The sequence below is a fragment of the Chelon labrosus genome, assembly GCF_963514085.1.
Source record: "Chelon labrosus genome assembly, chromosome: 17".
In the NCBI taxonomy this organism is placed as follows: Eukaryota; Metazoa; Chordata; class Actinopteri; order Mugiliformes; family Mugilidae; genus Chelon; species Chelon labrosus.
The window spans coordinates 10,425,723-10,440,194 of record NC_140350.1 but is presented as its reverse complement, the minus strand read 5'-3'; the positions used below and the strand labels follow the sequence as shown (position 1 = coordinate 10,440,194).

The following is a 14,472-nucleotide window of genomic DNA, read 5'->3' as shown; positions in this document are numbered from 1 at the left end:
TAACCACTGATGTCTAAAAATAATACGGTTTAATTGTTTTCACCGGAAAAAATAATGACATCAAAAGCAATTTATACAAGAAACAGTGAATACATTAGTACGAGTGGAGCCAGCCTATTTCTGGTGCATCTTTAAAGTAGATTTCTCCGCCAGTAAACACTGTATCTGTGTGTGCATCCTGCTGGCGAAAAACCTAAGCCGTATTGGACTTTTCCATTCTATGCCATGACTTCGACTCATTTTAGGGAATGTGTCCCTGCTGGGTTTTCATTTCCTCTGCTTGAGAAAAAAAAAAAAGGAATGCAATCAGAGTACTGATGCTAAAATCATTACCTAATGACTGGAGCCTTTGTATAACTCCTCGCATGCTGCGGTGTTCAGTGCCGAAGCGCGTATCTCAGATAATGTGCGGAGGAGAAGACTTCGAAAAGTTTGTTTGAGGACTGTCTGAGCGGCTGGTTGAGTCGAATGCGCAAAGACCCATCAGTCGGTGGATCTCGTTCTGGAGGCCGACATTCTTTTTTAGAGGAATACGTTTTAAGCACAGGCTAGGGGCTAACTTCCTCGTATGATGAGGTAATCACATCTTGTGCGGTGAAGCGACGCAAGAAAGAGGCCACAGGATCATGTATTGCTATAAAACCAAACAGTGTTTTCAACCACCAAACTGATGCTTGAGAGCGATGTGATGCAGGCTACATATCAACAAATGTTTGGGGATGGATGGCCAACCATGGATGGCACCAGATACCAGGTATTTAGATCAAGTGTCAAATGTGTTTGACGAAGGGAGTTTGGACAACAAAAGCAGCTATTGGTCTTAACATAACCAAAAATTGCTGTCATCAGTGTAGGGTGATACCGTGCCGCAATACGTTGCCAATAAATCATATCAACAACTAGGCCTCAGTGTCTTCATGCGATTCAAAACCTATTTGATCCTGAATTGTAGTTAGTGTTTGCTGCAATGCCACTGAAACAACATACGCCGCTATACACACCAGTGCCATCTCCTGCTGCAAACTCTGTTGCTAATCCGTAGCTATTGCTATGCGGAAGTTCACAGAAATAAATGAATCAAAAGCAAATTCTGCAACAAACCCTGTGTTCCTAGATCTGCTCAAGTCTCGTATAAAATGACTGCGATAGCGGCCGATTGTGGATTTCAAACACGGCTTGTATTTAATTACATCTCTATGTCCTTCCAGAAATAATGCTTTGTGATGTTTGACAATATATGGGGAATCATTAAATTTGCCTGCCTGCTGCTCTTGAAGCATAAATCAACCCAATCCATCTCTCTCCGACCCCTCTCCCTGGTGGCTTACTTAGAGCCATGCCAACGCAGCACTGGCTGTGGAATGAGCAGGGGTAAGCATGCAAGGGCTGTCCTTAAGCTGTGCTGTCTGACGGCATAAACAGGCCTCTGCCTCCTCTTGAGAGCAATAGGGATCAAGCGAGCTTAGTGGGCATGACCTGCGAGGGCCCAGACGGGGCCAGAACATGCAACGCAACACAATTGTCTTAAGGTCTGCCCCGCTATTGAACATGAGAAATCTAGCCTACATCACATTGCTCACGGGCCGGAACAGGACCTAGATGCACTCCGCTGAGGATACCCAGCAGACTAAAGCCTTATGAATAATTCTGAACATCCACTCTTTTTTTTTTTTTTTTTTTTCCCAGCCTGATTTAAGAAAGTGAGGCCCTCAAAAAAACAAATGAGATATCTCACAATCTGATGGCTAGGAAAGGGAATCCTGCAAAGCAAGTCCTATTAGTCGTACCCCCCAAAAATCTGATCTTTTCTCCAAAAATGATGTATTGGTTGCCGTGGCACCATGCAGGGCGGAATTAGGGGAAAAGGCGAAGGAAATGACAAGACATTTGCTCATGGTTTAATTTCCTCAATTGCTTTTTGGCCATACATAAACGCTTAAATTGGTTTGTAACATATGCTCTCCTCGCTCTGTTTACTCCCTTCATTTAGTGTGACTGAATCACTTTATTAGTGATTATCCCCCCAAAAGCTGCAGGAATGCACAGCATCACATCTCATCATGTAATTTACCCATATAGTAGGAATGGGAATATGCAAATAGTGTCAGAGTATTTTGCGGCCCCAAATGTGCCCCTGGGCTGCTTGTCCAATGACACAAATCATCAATTAAGATCTCAGCAGGGTTTTGGAGGATAAACTAAATTGACATTATCCCATTCCGACTACGTGAAGAGCTGCGCGGGGCACGCCACAACAAAGAACAAACATCTCTGAGGGTGGCTGGTAGTGGTGCGTTTCGCCTCGCGTTTGCGCGCGTGCACCGTCGAAAAACCCGCTCCCAGCTGAATCGTCCACTGACAAAGGTACACCAAACCATTTGAACGCTGTAAAAGGTAGCAGGCCCTCTTTTTGCTCTTTCAGCGGCGACGCGCAGCAGCGACAACAGCGTCTTTCAAAGCATTTGCTTTCACAAGGGGCGCGAGTTCAGCTCCTCGTGGGATTTTTACACTCGGCACTCTGCACCTGCTGAATGTGTTTGACGAAGGGAGTTAAAGTGGTCAAAATGGCCATTGTGAATTCTGAAGGGAAGGAGATGATTATTAAACAAATGGTTCAGGCATATTTAATTAAGTTAATGCACTCCCAATGCTGAGACTATGATCTTAGCTATGGGGGACGCTTATTTTGTAATATACAGCGGTAATATTTTACCACTGACAGACAACATAGACAGTGAGTTTGTGAAAGTAAACTTAACATTTAGCTACTTGTCCTTTTTTGCATGCACATGTACTGGGTGTGTGCAATTTTGAGTAGCACAGAGCAAAGCTGACGACATCTGAAAAGGTGAGCCTACTGATTGGACGTACCGAAGCTATCAAGTCACCTGGGAATCCGTGCCTTTCCAATAGCAAGGCGCTCGAAATCAAATCAAACAAAAGCGGCCTGACAGACAAACGCAGGCTTTCGACAAATAAACACGTCGACGCCGGTTAAACGTCTCCCGTGAGCGAAATATAGCCATTCAACCAAATGGGCGAATAAACCGGTCCTCTGAAATAGAAAGTGGTGAGTGGCACACACAAAGAAGGCCAGTGTTCAGCCTGGGGAAGGTTTTACAGGGCAGGGTAGGCTGAGGGTAAACATTAGACCTCACTCAGATGCAGAAACACTTCAACCAAGAATTCGTGGAGAAAATCAGACCGGATCAGACTCCCAGAGCAGTTTTTACAGAGTAAATGTAAACCTGCACACAGCTTTGTCTGTGAGAAAATAATAAATAAAAGAGTGTAGTTTTAGGTCACTGCTGTTAATGACTTGCAAATAGAAAACTAAGAAGAGAGAAAGTTACAAATATAAATTTACACAAAGCCTTTTTTAAAATGGTCACTAAAAAATATCTTGAGGTTGTTTTTTTCTTTTCTTCTCAGTGTGATATTATTATGCCTGGGTTATTTTTTTTTTTTATTATGTCACACACACATGACACACACAGCCACACAATTGTCAAGAATAAAATTAATTCTAATCAAATTTGAGTTGCTGGAAAACGTCGTCCCGTTTTCTGTAAACCCCGTCACCCGCAACTTTCCGAGTCAAAATCAAAGCAGCGACGGTGAAAAAAAAACATGCACAAAAATCTGTGTGTATTTTTTTTTTTTTTTTTTTTTTTTTGCACGGACACCGGCGCCTGTTCAAAAATTCACAAACACAAATAATCTGAACGCGACCGTGTTTTTGCGGCGCCGACTGACGGAGCCGTGACAAAATCACAGTGACAAAAAAAAAAATCAAACGCCAGCTTCCCGCGGCTCCACGCGCTCGCTCTGCCCGAACCGCTCGCTGATTTTTTTTAATTTATTTTTTTAATTCTTATTCTTTAAAACTACAACCTTTCGCACAAAAACATCCGCAGCAAAAAAAAAAAAAAAAAAAAACATCCTAGACATCTGCATCACAAACATTACCGCGACAGTTTCAAAAATCCAAACGCAGCATCAAGCATAACGAGAACATATGAAAAAAAAAATAAAAAAATCCACTGGTCTTTCAGTCCAGCACAAAAATGCATCTCCTCTCCTTTCCCTCTCTCTTTTTTCTCCCCCTCCTCGACTGCCCCCCTCCCTCCCTCCCTTTTCTCTCTCTCTCTTGCTCTCCCTCTCTTTCTCTCTCTCTCTCCCTCCCTCACTCTCTGTCTCTCTCTTTCCCTCCCTCTCTCTCTCTCTCCCTCTCCCTCTCTCTCTCTCTCTCACTCTGGCCTGCTGCCTGTCTGACTGTATGAATAATGTCCTGCCTTTTGTAATGAAGGGGGGGAAAGGGGAAAAAAGGACGCTGAAGTGGTAAAGCCCTGCTCTCATGCACTGACATTGAAAATGAATGACAGCTTACCTGCATGCCAATCTTCATCAGACTGACACTGGGCTGACAGCACAGCCTATACTCCTCCACACAGCCGGTGACGTCAGCGGTGCCAGGCCCCTCCCACCTCCATCTTCATCTCCGCTCCCCCGGTTTTTTTTTTCCCAACACCGGGCTGCTGATGCCTTCCAGTGTCCATGGGAAATACGGCAACCACGTGCTGGGCTCCACCAGAAAAACACAACCTGGGAAAAGCACGGCGTTACGTTTGAATTCAGGGAGTGCTGACACAGTGCTGCTTCAAAACTACAAAATAAACAAAATACTTAAGAAAATAGATATATATATAGCTAGCCTGTACAAGTCTGATAAATTTCAACATCTCGTTGTGCATCATCATTGCATTCTGCAGGAATGGTGGCTAGCATAGCAATACATTAGAATTATTGCAAGAATCACAGTTTATCTCTTTATTTTCAGTTACTTTAATTACACTGGAGGAAACTGCTTGCTCATGATGTGTTTCTACTCTGCATGGTAAACCTCTCCAGAGAAGTATTACACACAAAAGTGTGGACTGAGTTCAGATCGTAACAAAGTTACAGCTGGAAGACCAAAAACTGCCGTATGCAATCCTTTTTACACTTGCTTGTTTATTGTTCTTCCTAATTAAGTTATTTTCTTATCTATTCGGGTTCACTGCTATCCCGGCCTATTAGCTCAAACAGAAACAGGACCCCGGGCATCGGGTTACCAGTCAGGGCCCACCAGAATGAGTGACAAACGCTTGCATTTCCTGCGTTTTTTTTTTAAGCTTTATTCTGTTTGACAGTGTTCGAAGTGCAGAAAAACTACAAATCACTTCAAGGACAGTCAGGTAAATTCAGCGAGAACGTCAAGAGTATTGAGGCTTAGCTTTTATTTTTACTGTTTAGCGAATTCATTGCTCTAAACTGTTTTAAAATGTCCAGTAATCTACTGCCTGACTACTTAATTAAGTATCCGAATCCTTAATAAACGCCTGATCTGTGGATCGTACGAGGGTCACCTAAAGGCAACATGTCTTCTTCCAGTAAGCACTCAGACACCGCCACTAGGAGCGCGCGCGCGCGCACACGCACACACGCGCGCGCTTGGCTGGAACCCGGCTGGAACACACGTGCCTTTGATTCGCGGGTCTGGCCGGCCCCCTGTCGGTCAGCATCAGTCATTACACAGAAACTGTGCTGCCAATAAGAGCCACAGACATTTTCCACAATTTCGATTCCTGTTAAAAACATACAGACGAACTACCTCTTGGAATGAATGAATAAATAAATAAATAATAAAATCAAGTTTAGATAGGTCTAAAGGACTTTACTGAACAAATCTAATTGATGCAATCCAGGGAACGCATGCAAGAGCCACACAAACTTTTTTTTAAAGAGGCTCGTCAGTGGATATCTGATTCGATCACACAATCATTGACCAGCACAATTGTTATGAATAAAAATGTGAAAAGAACACATGCTGCTAAGTTGCACTCGTGACCACTGATCAGACGGACAACAGCAAAGCCAGCTAGGCTACTTTGTGCAGTGAACACCTGTGGTGTAAATTGTAGCCTCGAAATGTGCCTGGATTGAATGTGTTTTATGCTCTGTTGCTCCGCTGGCTTTAAATAGCCACTAAAGTAGCCTGCCCATGCAGATTCTGGGTATGTGTGTAGAATAGGGTGTATTCATCGGGAGTGGAAATGATTAAAATTAGAGAGAAGGTGTTTAACACGTTTTCTTTGTTGCATACAGGCTGTGGCTGCAACTGTATTTTTACCTGGGGTTTATTGTCCAGGCAGCCGGCGGGCAGCCATCGTTGTTTTGATTCGGCCTACTATCTCAGAAGTATCCCCTATTAAGGCATACCTTTAAGAAAGAAAGTCGCCATTGTTATGAAATAAGATACTAAAACATGGTCACATATTACAGGCTAATTATAACCCAGTATCTTGAGCTATTACGAAAATAAGTAGGTTCCATTTCTCGACAGTAATTTGTTGTTCTATGTTCTGAAGTTTTACTACAAGAAAGCGAAAACAGAACACGCGAAAATAAAGATTACGCACAGGCAAGCTTTGCTAAAAAATCTGTACCTGTTTCCCGCACATGTCTCCACTTTAAAGCAAGGACGCATTTGATTGGATAGTTCTCTTGTCCACTCATCCAATTACATTCCAGTTTGTTGTAACCAGGAAGCGCCGGACGCGACGAAGAGAGATTTATTTATCCAGAGGCTGTAATTCACCCATTCGGGCGGTTTTCCACTTTGCAAATGACGGATTTATCGGTAACAAGCGGGCACTTTTATGTAAACAAAACGGTTTAACAAGCATGACTTATATTTTATTTTACTTTGTCGGTGTCAGCACAGCAGCTCGAGCAGTGACGGCTAATTTCACCACGTAAAGGTGTTTAGTTACCGCTAGCTTCCTTGCTTGTTCTACTAGAGTGGTATAAATAATGTCACGAACATTGTTAGTAAAGTTATATTTTATCCACAGTATAGACTAATCGTTCTTCCCATTGAGAAAGCTACAATACAACGTTGCTAAACAGGAAAAAAAAAATGGCAAATACTGTCCTCCAAGTCGGTACTGGCGTTTTCATCATTGCTGTCGTTTGGGTTGCGGCTCTTGTGTTTGGGATGATGCTACTGAGAGCATCAGGATTAGCAAAGTGAGTGAGACAAGACACACTCCTTATCTAAACCCGGTTTACGCAGAAAATACCAGCATGTATGAAGTGATTTCAGTGTTATGTGTAGAACGCATCTACACTTTACCTTAAACCGAGATAGTGGTGTTTTCTTGTAAAGTTAAGTCATCAAGTAACTATGTATTACAGTAAAACGAGTAGAATTTTAGTGTGGACCCAAATTTGTGAAGGTAAATAAATGATATCTAATATGAATTTGATACATTGCCTTTTTTACTTTCATATCTAACACATTGTTCTACCATGTTTATTTTGTTGGCTACCTAAAGCGATCAACATTTCCTGACTGTTAAATTCTAGCGAACCAGTTAATTATTATATACATTATGTACTGATCGATTGCTTTTACCATTCACTCTGCATTCTCTGCTGATTAACACTTGTGCAGTTACCCTTCATCAAACATCCTGCATAAATGTAAATAACTATGTGCAGGATCTTTGAGTAGATTTCACCCACGTTGCTATTTAGAAAGTTGGCTTTAAGTTAACTTTAAAAGCACAACAAAGACTGCCTTTGTTTGGACTGGTACTTGGGTTATTAATCCCAAACTGGGAAATTTCCCAGTTGCAGCAGCAATGTACAGGCACTAGACACCACATATAACAAAAATACTAAAATAAACAATAAAAAAAAAATAGAAAAACAAAAAATCTTTATACACAGTATTTAAAGAATTATAAAATAAGTGAATATTAAAATATATGAATATTAAAAAAAAGCTGCATTTACTGCAAGTCTTACAAAATGTAATAAATCTGTAGTGGGAGTCCTCATGCTGTCCTCTTTGTTTGGATTTCATATGTTTTGCCAGGTTTGGGGTTATCCCTCTGTTCCTCTTGGCTCTCACCGTCACTTTGGTGCTGGTGTTTTTCCCTCGCAGTCCAGAGACGCCCCTCCCTTTCAAAGACATAGAGGTGAGCTCTAGTCATCTATCACACTCACACATTTGAACCGGTAGGACAGTTTCTCCGTGTCTGCTGAGCTGCATCGTCAGCTAACTTGTGTTTTACAGCTGAAGACCGGAATACGAATCACAATTTCATTAAGAATATGAAGAGGCAATTCATACTTGTGTACCACTGCCAAATCCATGACAAGAAAATATTACAAATCAGTCCATTTATCGCATTAAAAGCACAGAGAATTTCTTTGTTATTGTCGTCTGTTATTATAGCTCTTGCTGAGTGACTGCATAATGTGGTTCATTTGAAAATAAAAACAAGGCCTGGGATGTTTTCCGTATTGATGCAAAGCCATTTGGCATTCATTACCACCAAATGTTTTGGGTCCGGAGTGAAACTTGAGGTTTCAGTGCCCACAAATGAACAACTAACTTTAGCTGAATGGTCATCAAATGAACACGGAATGCCATGTAATAGCATAAAGTCCCTGTTCTCTAAGCGCACAAGTGACTACAGTATCAGATGTGTATTTGTCACAAATATTTTAACATCTGAAAGGGATTTTTATATTTTGTCGTGGTCACGGATCGTGCAAGGGTTGTGAAAGAGCAGAATTCTTTTATTTCATTTGTTCTGACTGAGGATATAGACTGTAGCTAAATTTAACGTTACCGTGCACATACAACCTGTCCCAAATGAAATCTCAACTCTGCCACACTGTCAGTCAGTATCAACAGTACTGTATGCCTGTAAATAGTGTCACTGTGTGCACTTCTGTGCATGTGCTTGTCGTCAAGGCCTGTTCTGCTTTATCTTAGTCCAACAGAAACACAGAACAAACACTCCCCCATGTTGCCTCTGGGTCGTGCCAATAAGCCGTCCAGATCTGCCAAGCAAGCTGCCACCCCATAGAAATAGCAGAGCAGAGCCTCGTTGTGGCCAGCTCATGTTTTATAGCCTTTGTGCAAAGGCAGATACCAGACCAGCAACACGGAGAGGGAGGCAGCAAAATGTGACTTCCTGGATTTTGGTACAAGGCCTTTGAGTAAAATTAACTCATGCGTGCTTTAGAAACAGACTCCGGCGTTTTAAAGAGGTTACACGTAAAATCACTTCAAGACCCTGCTTTGCTCTCTGTAGAGTACTCAGGGCAACATCAAGAGGCCTGTTATTTTTCTAAGTGGGTGCACAATACATAAAAAATGTCATTTAGTGTGTGATTTAGAAATGAGCTCACATGAATGTAGTGTTACAATTAAAAGGAGACTTCTCAAATTATTATCATTGATTTGATATATCAGTCCTTTGTTTATTTAGATAGAATAGAATAGAATACAGAATTAAACAATACAAAGGATACATTAGTTTTTGTTGTACATCCCCTTTGTAGCCAAATGTCATGAAGTTCTCTTTGTGACTCCTCTTTGATTTTTTTTTCACCCTGAAATAAATCTGTGTTTTATGCATAACAGTGTTTAAACAAAGACAAAAATACAGGTGAAGGTGAAAAATCCAGAAACCATAAAAATAATGTGTGAGAGAAATGTCTAACCTTTTGCTGTTAAACAAAAGTAAAAAAAATATCATAATGCCAATTAGGCCAGTCCCACACTAAGGGTGGTTTATAACACCCACGCACATCCCCCCCTCCATATTTCAGTTCCACCGCCAGCCCACCCGCCTCTCTTCTCCTATCCGTGCGCCCAGTGGCACATTAATAAAACATGGCCCACACTTTGGGCTCCTGCTTGCTGTGTAATTGGCAAATTAAAAAGCGAGATGTGTTAAATGCATCCATAAGAGACGGCATACATCATCCCCACATCTCCTAGGCTGTAGCACGTTCACATGCGAGCGCACACACCCCTGCTCTTACTCTGCAGTCCCTGTGAAAGCACTCTGCAGACGACAGAGGGGCTGCTGTTCTTGTTATGTCGCTTAAGGGTGGTTTCTCGGTTAGTATTCTTGTATTTATGGGTTCATCATGATAGATATATTAGCTCAGACCGTGGGGCATCGGTGAAGTGTTGATTAAATCTTTTCATGGCAACTTTAAAAACTTTCAGCGATTAGTAATGCTATGTCTTCAATCACATATTAATCCTTGAACAAACTTTGTGTGAGTATTCCGCACACTTATTGTTGTTTCCCCACAAATTAACTTATTTTAAAAATTACAGTTTTGTAACAGCAGAGACTAAGAGACAGGATTTAATGTGATTTAGTCACCACAGGCCAAAATGCAATCTGTTAAATGAGATCAGTATTTGTGCAGATACCCATGTTGTACATTGAATCAGTGCATTATTGTATCACCTAGTGTCAGCGAGTATAGAAGTAATTCAGTCTAACTGTGAGTTACTGTTTCAAGCATTCTTTCAGTACATTGTGTCAAACAGAAGACATAAAAAACACATACCGTTATGCCTCTGCCTCTCTGCATATGCAAATGATTTACAGGTTAATATCTGACCTGCTAGATAAGTTGTCCACCACTTCATTCTGTGTACGTACCCTGGAGCTTTCAAGTTTCCTCATCACGCTTGTTCAAGTTTAAATTGCACCACAGTTATTCTAAAAAGCTGTAATGTCAAACTGTGTAAACACAGAGAAACTGTCCTCCTTCTGCAAAACTCTACACAGCAATCACTCAGCAAAGGAGCAATAAACAGTATGCAATCACATTAAATTAACAAGTTATTGTTGATGTGGCTTTGTGTGTGTTTCTGTTTGCACGAAGCCTTCACACAGCCTCTCTGAAGGCCACAGCACTTGTGTTTGTACACAAAGCCTTTGTGAAAGCCCTCTCACGACATCTAGTGGTTAATAGAGGAATACTGCTCAGTCTGCCATGTCTTTCCCATTCGCCACATACTGTTTCAGTATAAACACTTTTATTGTGTTGTTTGTACGAACTACTAACGGATTCATTCTTTCTTTTCAGATAGTGGACACTTTGTTCATCGGCCGCTACGTGCTTCTGGCCGTGGTGAGCGCAGTTTTTCTCGTGGTGTTCTTCATGCTGCTCCCCTTTCATTTCCTGGAACCAGTGTATGCCAAGGCCTTAAGAACGCACTAAAGCTGCCAGGGTCAGAGCTGGCACCGGGATCACTCTGATGTACACAACTTAAGACAAGCGGGTCTTGTAGTGAGAAGTTCCCCTTCGTGTAGAAAACAGACTACAGGATGTGTCCTAAACAGAAACAGCAGGAGGTCCAAGGTTGTGTTCATGGACTACTGTTTGCGGGTTGTTGAAGTACAACGAACAATACATGGTTTGTTTTTGTTTGTCCTTATATTTTGTATTAATTAACACAAGCAGCGAACAGTAATAGTTTGTCAGTAATTTTATCAGTGATAACACATTCAGTCTTATTGTAATTTTACATATTTTTTAGTACTTGTTCATTCATGTTGTACGTGAGACGTTGTGTTACTTCCAGAATGTGGTACACATTTAACTGGAGTGCATCTTTTATGATGTGTCATTTACAGCTGCCAGAGGCACTGAGATCACATTAGTGTCTCCTCAAATGGCCTGACTGATGACCAGTGTTAATCTGGTTTATCTATTTTTTTTTTTATTTTTTTTTTTTATTGCACTTATGTTGGCTAATGCCAATAGAAATCCATAACTCCACTTGAATGGTGACCTCAAATCAGTCATGGGTTTGTATCTGTTAGCATTTTCTATTTTCATTTTTCTATAAGGTACTTCATATTAGCTGAAAACGAAATTTTGCAGATATTCTTGCGGACTTCCATTTAATTCAGTTTGTCTGTTTTCTTTATTTCTTAGTGTGTAGTTTGTCTAGAATAAAGACATTATTTATTAATTCAAAGACGTTTATTCAGATCGAGGCCACCACACACTATTTACATCAAACACATGTCACAGAGGTACTTCAAATATATATATATTATTGATAATAATCTAACTTATTTGTTTCTTCTGGACTTAAAGAACACTCTACGTGGCTCTCATTCATGCTACAACAACGTGGAATGTGGTTTCCAGCAAAGCATAAAGCATTACATGTCGACACAGTAACTGAATATTTGAAAATCATTGAAATAACATGTGAAACGAGTAAAGGTAAAACAAATTGGCATGGTAACCATAGATTTTATCCAAAAGACGGACAGAGCCTCTCACTAATTAAACCAAGTGTCTTCTCAAATCGAAATAGATAAAGTCTGGTTTGCATCTGTTGTTGTTGTCTCCTTGTTAATAATCAAAACAGTAATGTTGCTGGATCAGATCTGATGAAAGCATATTGAGAATTCATCATACCGTTATGCCAATAAACTGCTGATTCCTGAACTATGTGTAGTAGTTTATCCTATGTGTTTATTCTATCGTGGAGGATTCTTCCATGCTTGTTAGTTTACAGTTTTTGTACTATTTGTCATTCTGCTAGTAATGCCACAATGGTATTAAGTGACAGAAATCTAGAAAGTGCAAAGTGTAAAAAAAAATATATATACAGTATATCTGCAAGAGATACGCACTTTGAATGTAGTGGGAACATGTCCATGAGTGTGGGCATTATGATTGGGCCACAGCACTTGGGCTTAAAATGTGACAAATCGAAATAAACAGGAATTAACTGGTAAGGATGGGTTGGCCAGCTGATGAATGAAAAGACGAAATCTCACAATTCATTCAAATCATTTTCGTCACAGAACCGATAACATCTAAATAACCAACAGTTGAATTAAAAGGCTGCGGGCATCGTTTTGTTCTCCCATTGTGCACTGCTATTTCTACATTTTGTTACACAATTTGCCATCCAATGAATCATATCCTACACTGTGTTGTCAGTGCATTGACAAACACCGGGCTGTATTCACATGGTCCTGATGCTGATTCCACGGGGTTTCAATAAGCAGATGATTCCATAGAGAGTAATGAGCTTTTGCAGTGGAGGCTCAATTATAAACACTTACCCCCCTCCCACCTCCATTTTAAAAGTGTGAAGCCCGAGGAGACGTGGAGTGGAATTCCAACCAGGATGATGAAAGAGAATCTAATGAATCAAAACCAATCCTATTAGTTCCGGCCCACATCTCCATACTGTGGTCCTTTTTCTGCAAAACAATCCACCACATGATTTCACACAAGCTGGGGAACTAGGGGGGGATTTCATCAGGGTGGGATAGGGGATCTAAAACCTTTCAACCTGGAGAGACTTGTTGCCCGTAATTGACCGCATGAGTACCGCAAAACATGATCTTAGCCCCCCACCAGAAAGGGCCGCCGAGAAACAAGCAGCTTTAAGAGCAGTGAAATTGAAGGAGAAGCTCAGCTGGCAAAGACGTTCCCATTAACATATAAGTTCTTTTACTTGGACTTATCAACAAAATTGCCTTTTCCAAGACTTTCCACTGCAGTTTATAATCCAAGGTCATATTGAAAAAGGTGTTTACACCAATTCTCCACTGTCTTTACCATCTACAAACTCAAGGTCTTTGCAGTTCCCTTAAGTCTGGCTCTAGAAGATCTGACATTATTCCTTGGCTTACTCTCACATTCTCACACACTCTCCCACTACCTCACCTTTTTAATCTTTCTCCCCCATCTTTCCCTCTCCCTCTATCCGTTCCTCATTTTAATTTTTGCTGCTAAACTCTGTCTCCAGGGAGTGGGAAAATGAGCAGAACAAAGCGTGTGGGGGTTTGAGGATCATTCGGAGCTGGGAGACACAGTCTTTGTGGCGCAGCCAGCTGGGCATATAAAGAGATGGGGGCGGGCGAGATAGAAAAAGAGAGAGCAATGCAAGGGCAAAGAGGTGTGAGCAGAAAGCTCAGGGTTCTCGGTTGTGAAACTGCGGAGGGGACGGGTCGCGCTGCTCTCTGGGTAGATCCTGCATTCAGATGCGCTCAAGCGGAACTTCTGGCTTGCCGTTCACATCCTCAGCCACCTCACACTCTGTTTGTGATATGGACCCCGTCACCGCCCCACCCAGCTCCCACAACACTGAAAATCCATTAAAGATTTCAGGCAAAGTTGGTGCACTTATCCCAAAAGAATGCGATCTGTTCATGTTAAATCAAGCAGATGGCAATGTTTGCCATCCTTTCAGAAAGTTTGGTAAATAAAACCTGATGAGGGCTCCATGGGGTATAAAACTAAAATGAGCAAGGTGATTTTAAATCCTTGTACAGGCTTGAATTGTGTAAGCGTTTATCAGCCAAGCGAGTGGGTGTTTGGCAAACTTGAAGACACCAAAGTTCACTGCCTGAGCATTTCACTAAGCTATAAAACAGTTAGTGATAGAATGTGAAAATGAACCAAAGCCTTGTCGCCCGAGCAACGAACTATGCAGTTGTGGGGCCAAGAAGAGTTTCTTTTCTCAGCACTGCCCGGTTGTGCTCTATTATGCACTTTTGTATACAGCTAGTGGATGCTATCATTGCAACACACACTAGGGGGGCAAAATCCTCAAACTGAGAT

The 14,472-nt window shown here is 41.4% G+C and overlaps 2 protein-coding genes across 2 annotated transcripts in view; one reads left to right on the top strand and one right to left on the bottom strand.

The window, feature by feature from the left end:
• The window catches only part of pknox2 (pbx/knotted 1 homeobox 2), a 93,035-nt gene extending 88,592 nt beyond the window's left edge, over positions 1-4,443 (bottom strand). Inside the window, exon 1 of the mRNA XM_084564086.1 lies at positions 4,391-4,443. The gene's annotated coding sequence lies outside the window, so the exon portion shown is untranslated. The remainder of the gene's footprint in view (positions 1-4,390) is intronic.
• Positions 4,444-6,643: 2,200 nt separating this feature from the next.
• On the top strand, positions 6,644-12,390 carry tmem218 (transmembrane protein 218). Its single transcript, XM_084564085.1, has 3 exons — positions 6,644-7,071; positions 7,925-8,027; positions 10,960-12,390. The coding sequence occupies exons 1-3, from the start codon at positions 6,962-6,964 to the stop codon at positions 11,092-11,094; spliced, it is 348 nt and encodes a 115-aa protein (XP_084420211.1). The 5' UTR covers positions 6,644-6,961; the 3' UTR covers positions 11,095-12,390.
• Positions 12,391-14,472: the final 2,082 nt, after the last annotated feature.

What these genes read in the sequence shown, in the direction of transcription:
- tmem218 (XM_084564085.1), top strand. Translation starts at nt 6,962, where the DNA reads ATGGCAAATACTGTCCTCCAAGTCGGTACTGGCGTTTTCATCATTGCT. An exon ending in AGAGCATCAGGATTAGCAAA is followed by an intron (nt 7,072 to 7,924) that starts GTGAGTGAGACA and finishes ATGTTTTGCCAG; the next exon opens with GTTTGGGGTTATCCCTCTGT. An exon ending in TCCCTTTCAAAGACATAGAG is followed by an intron (nt 8,028 to 10,959) that starts GTGAGCTCTAGT and finishes CTTTCTTTTCAG; the next exon opens with ATAGTGGACACTTTGTTCAT.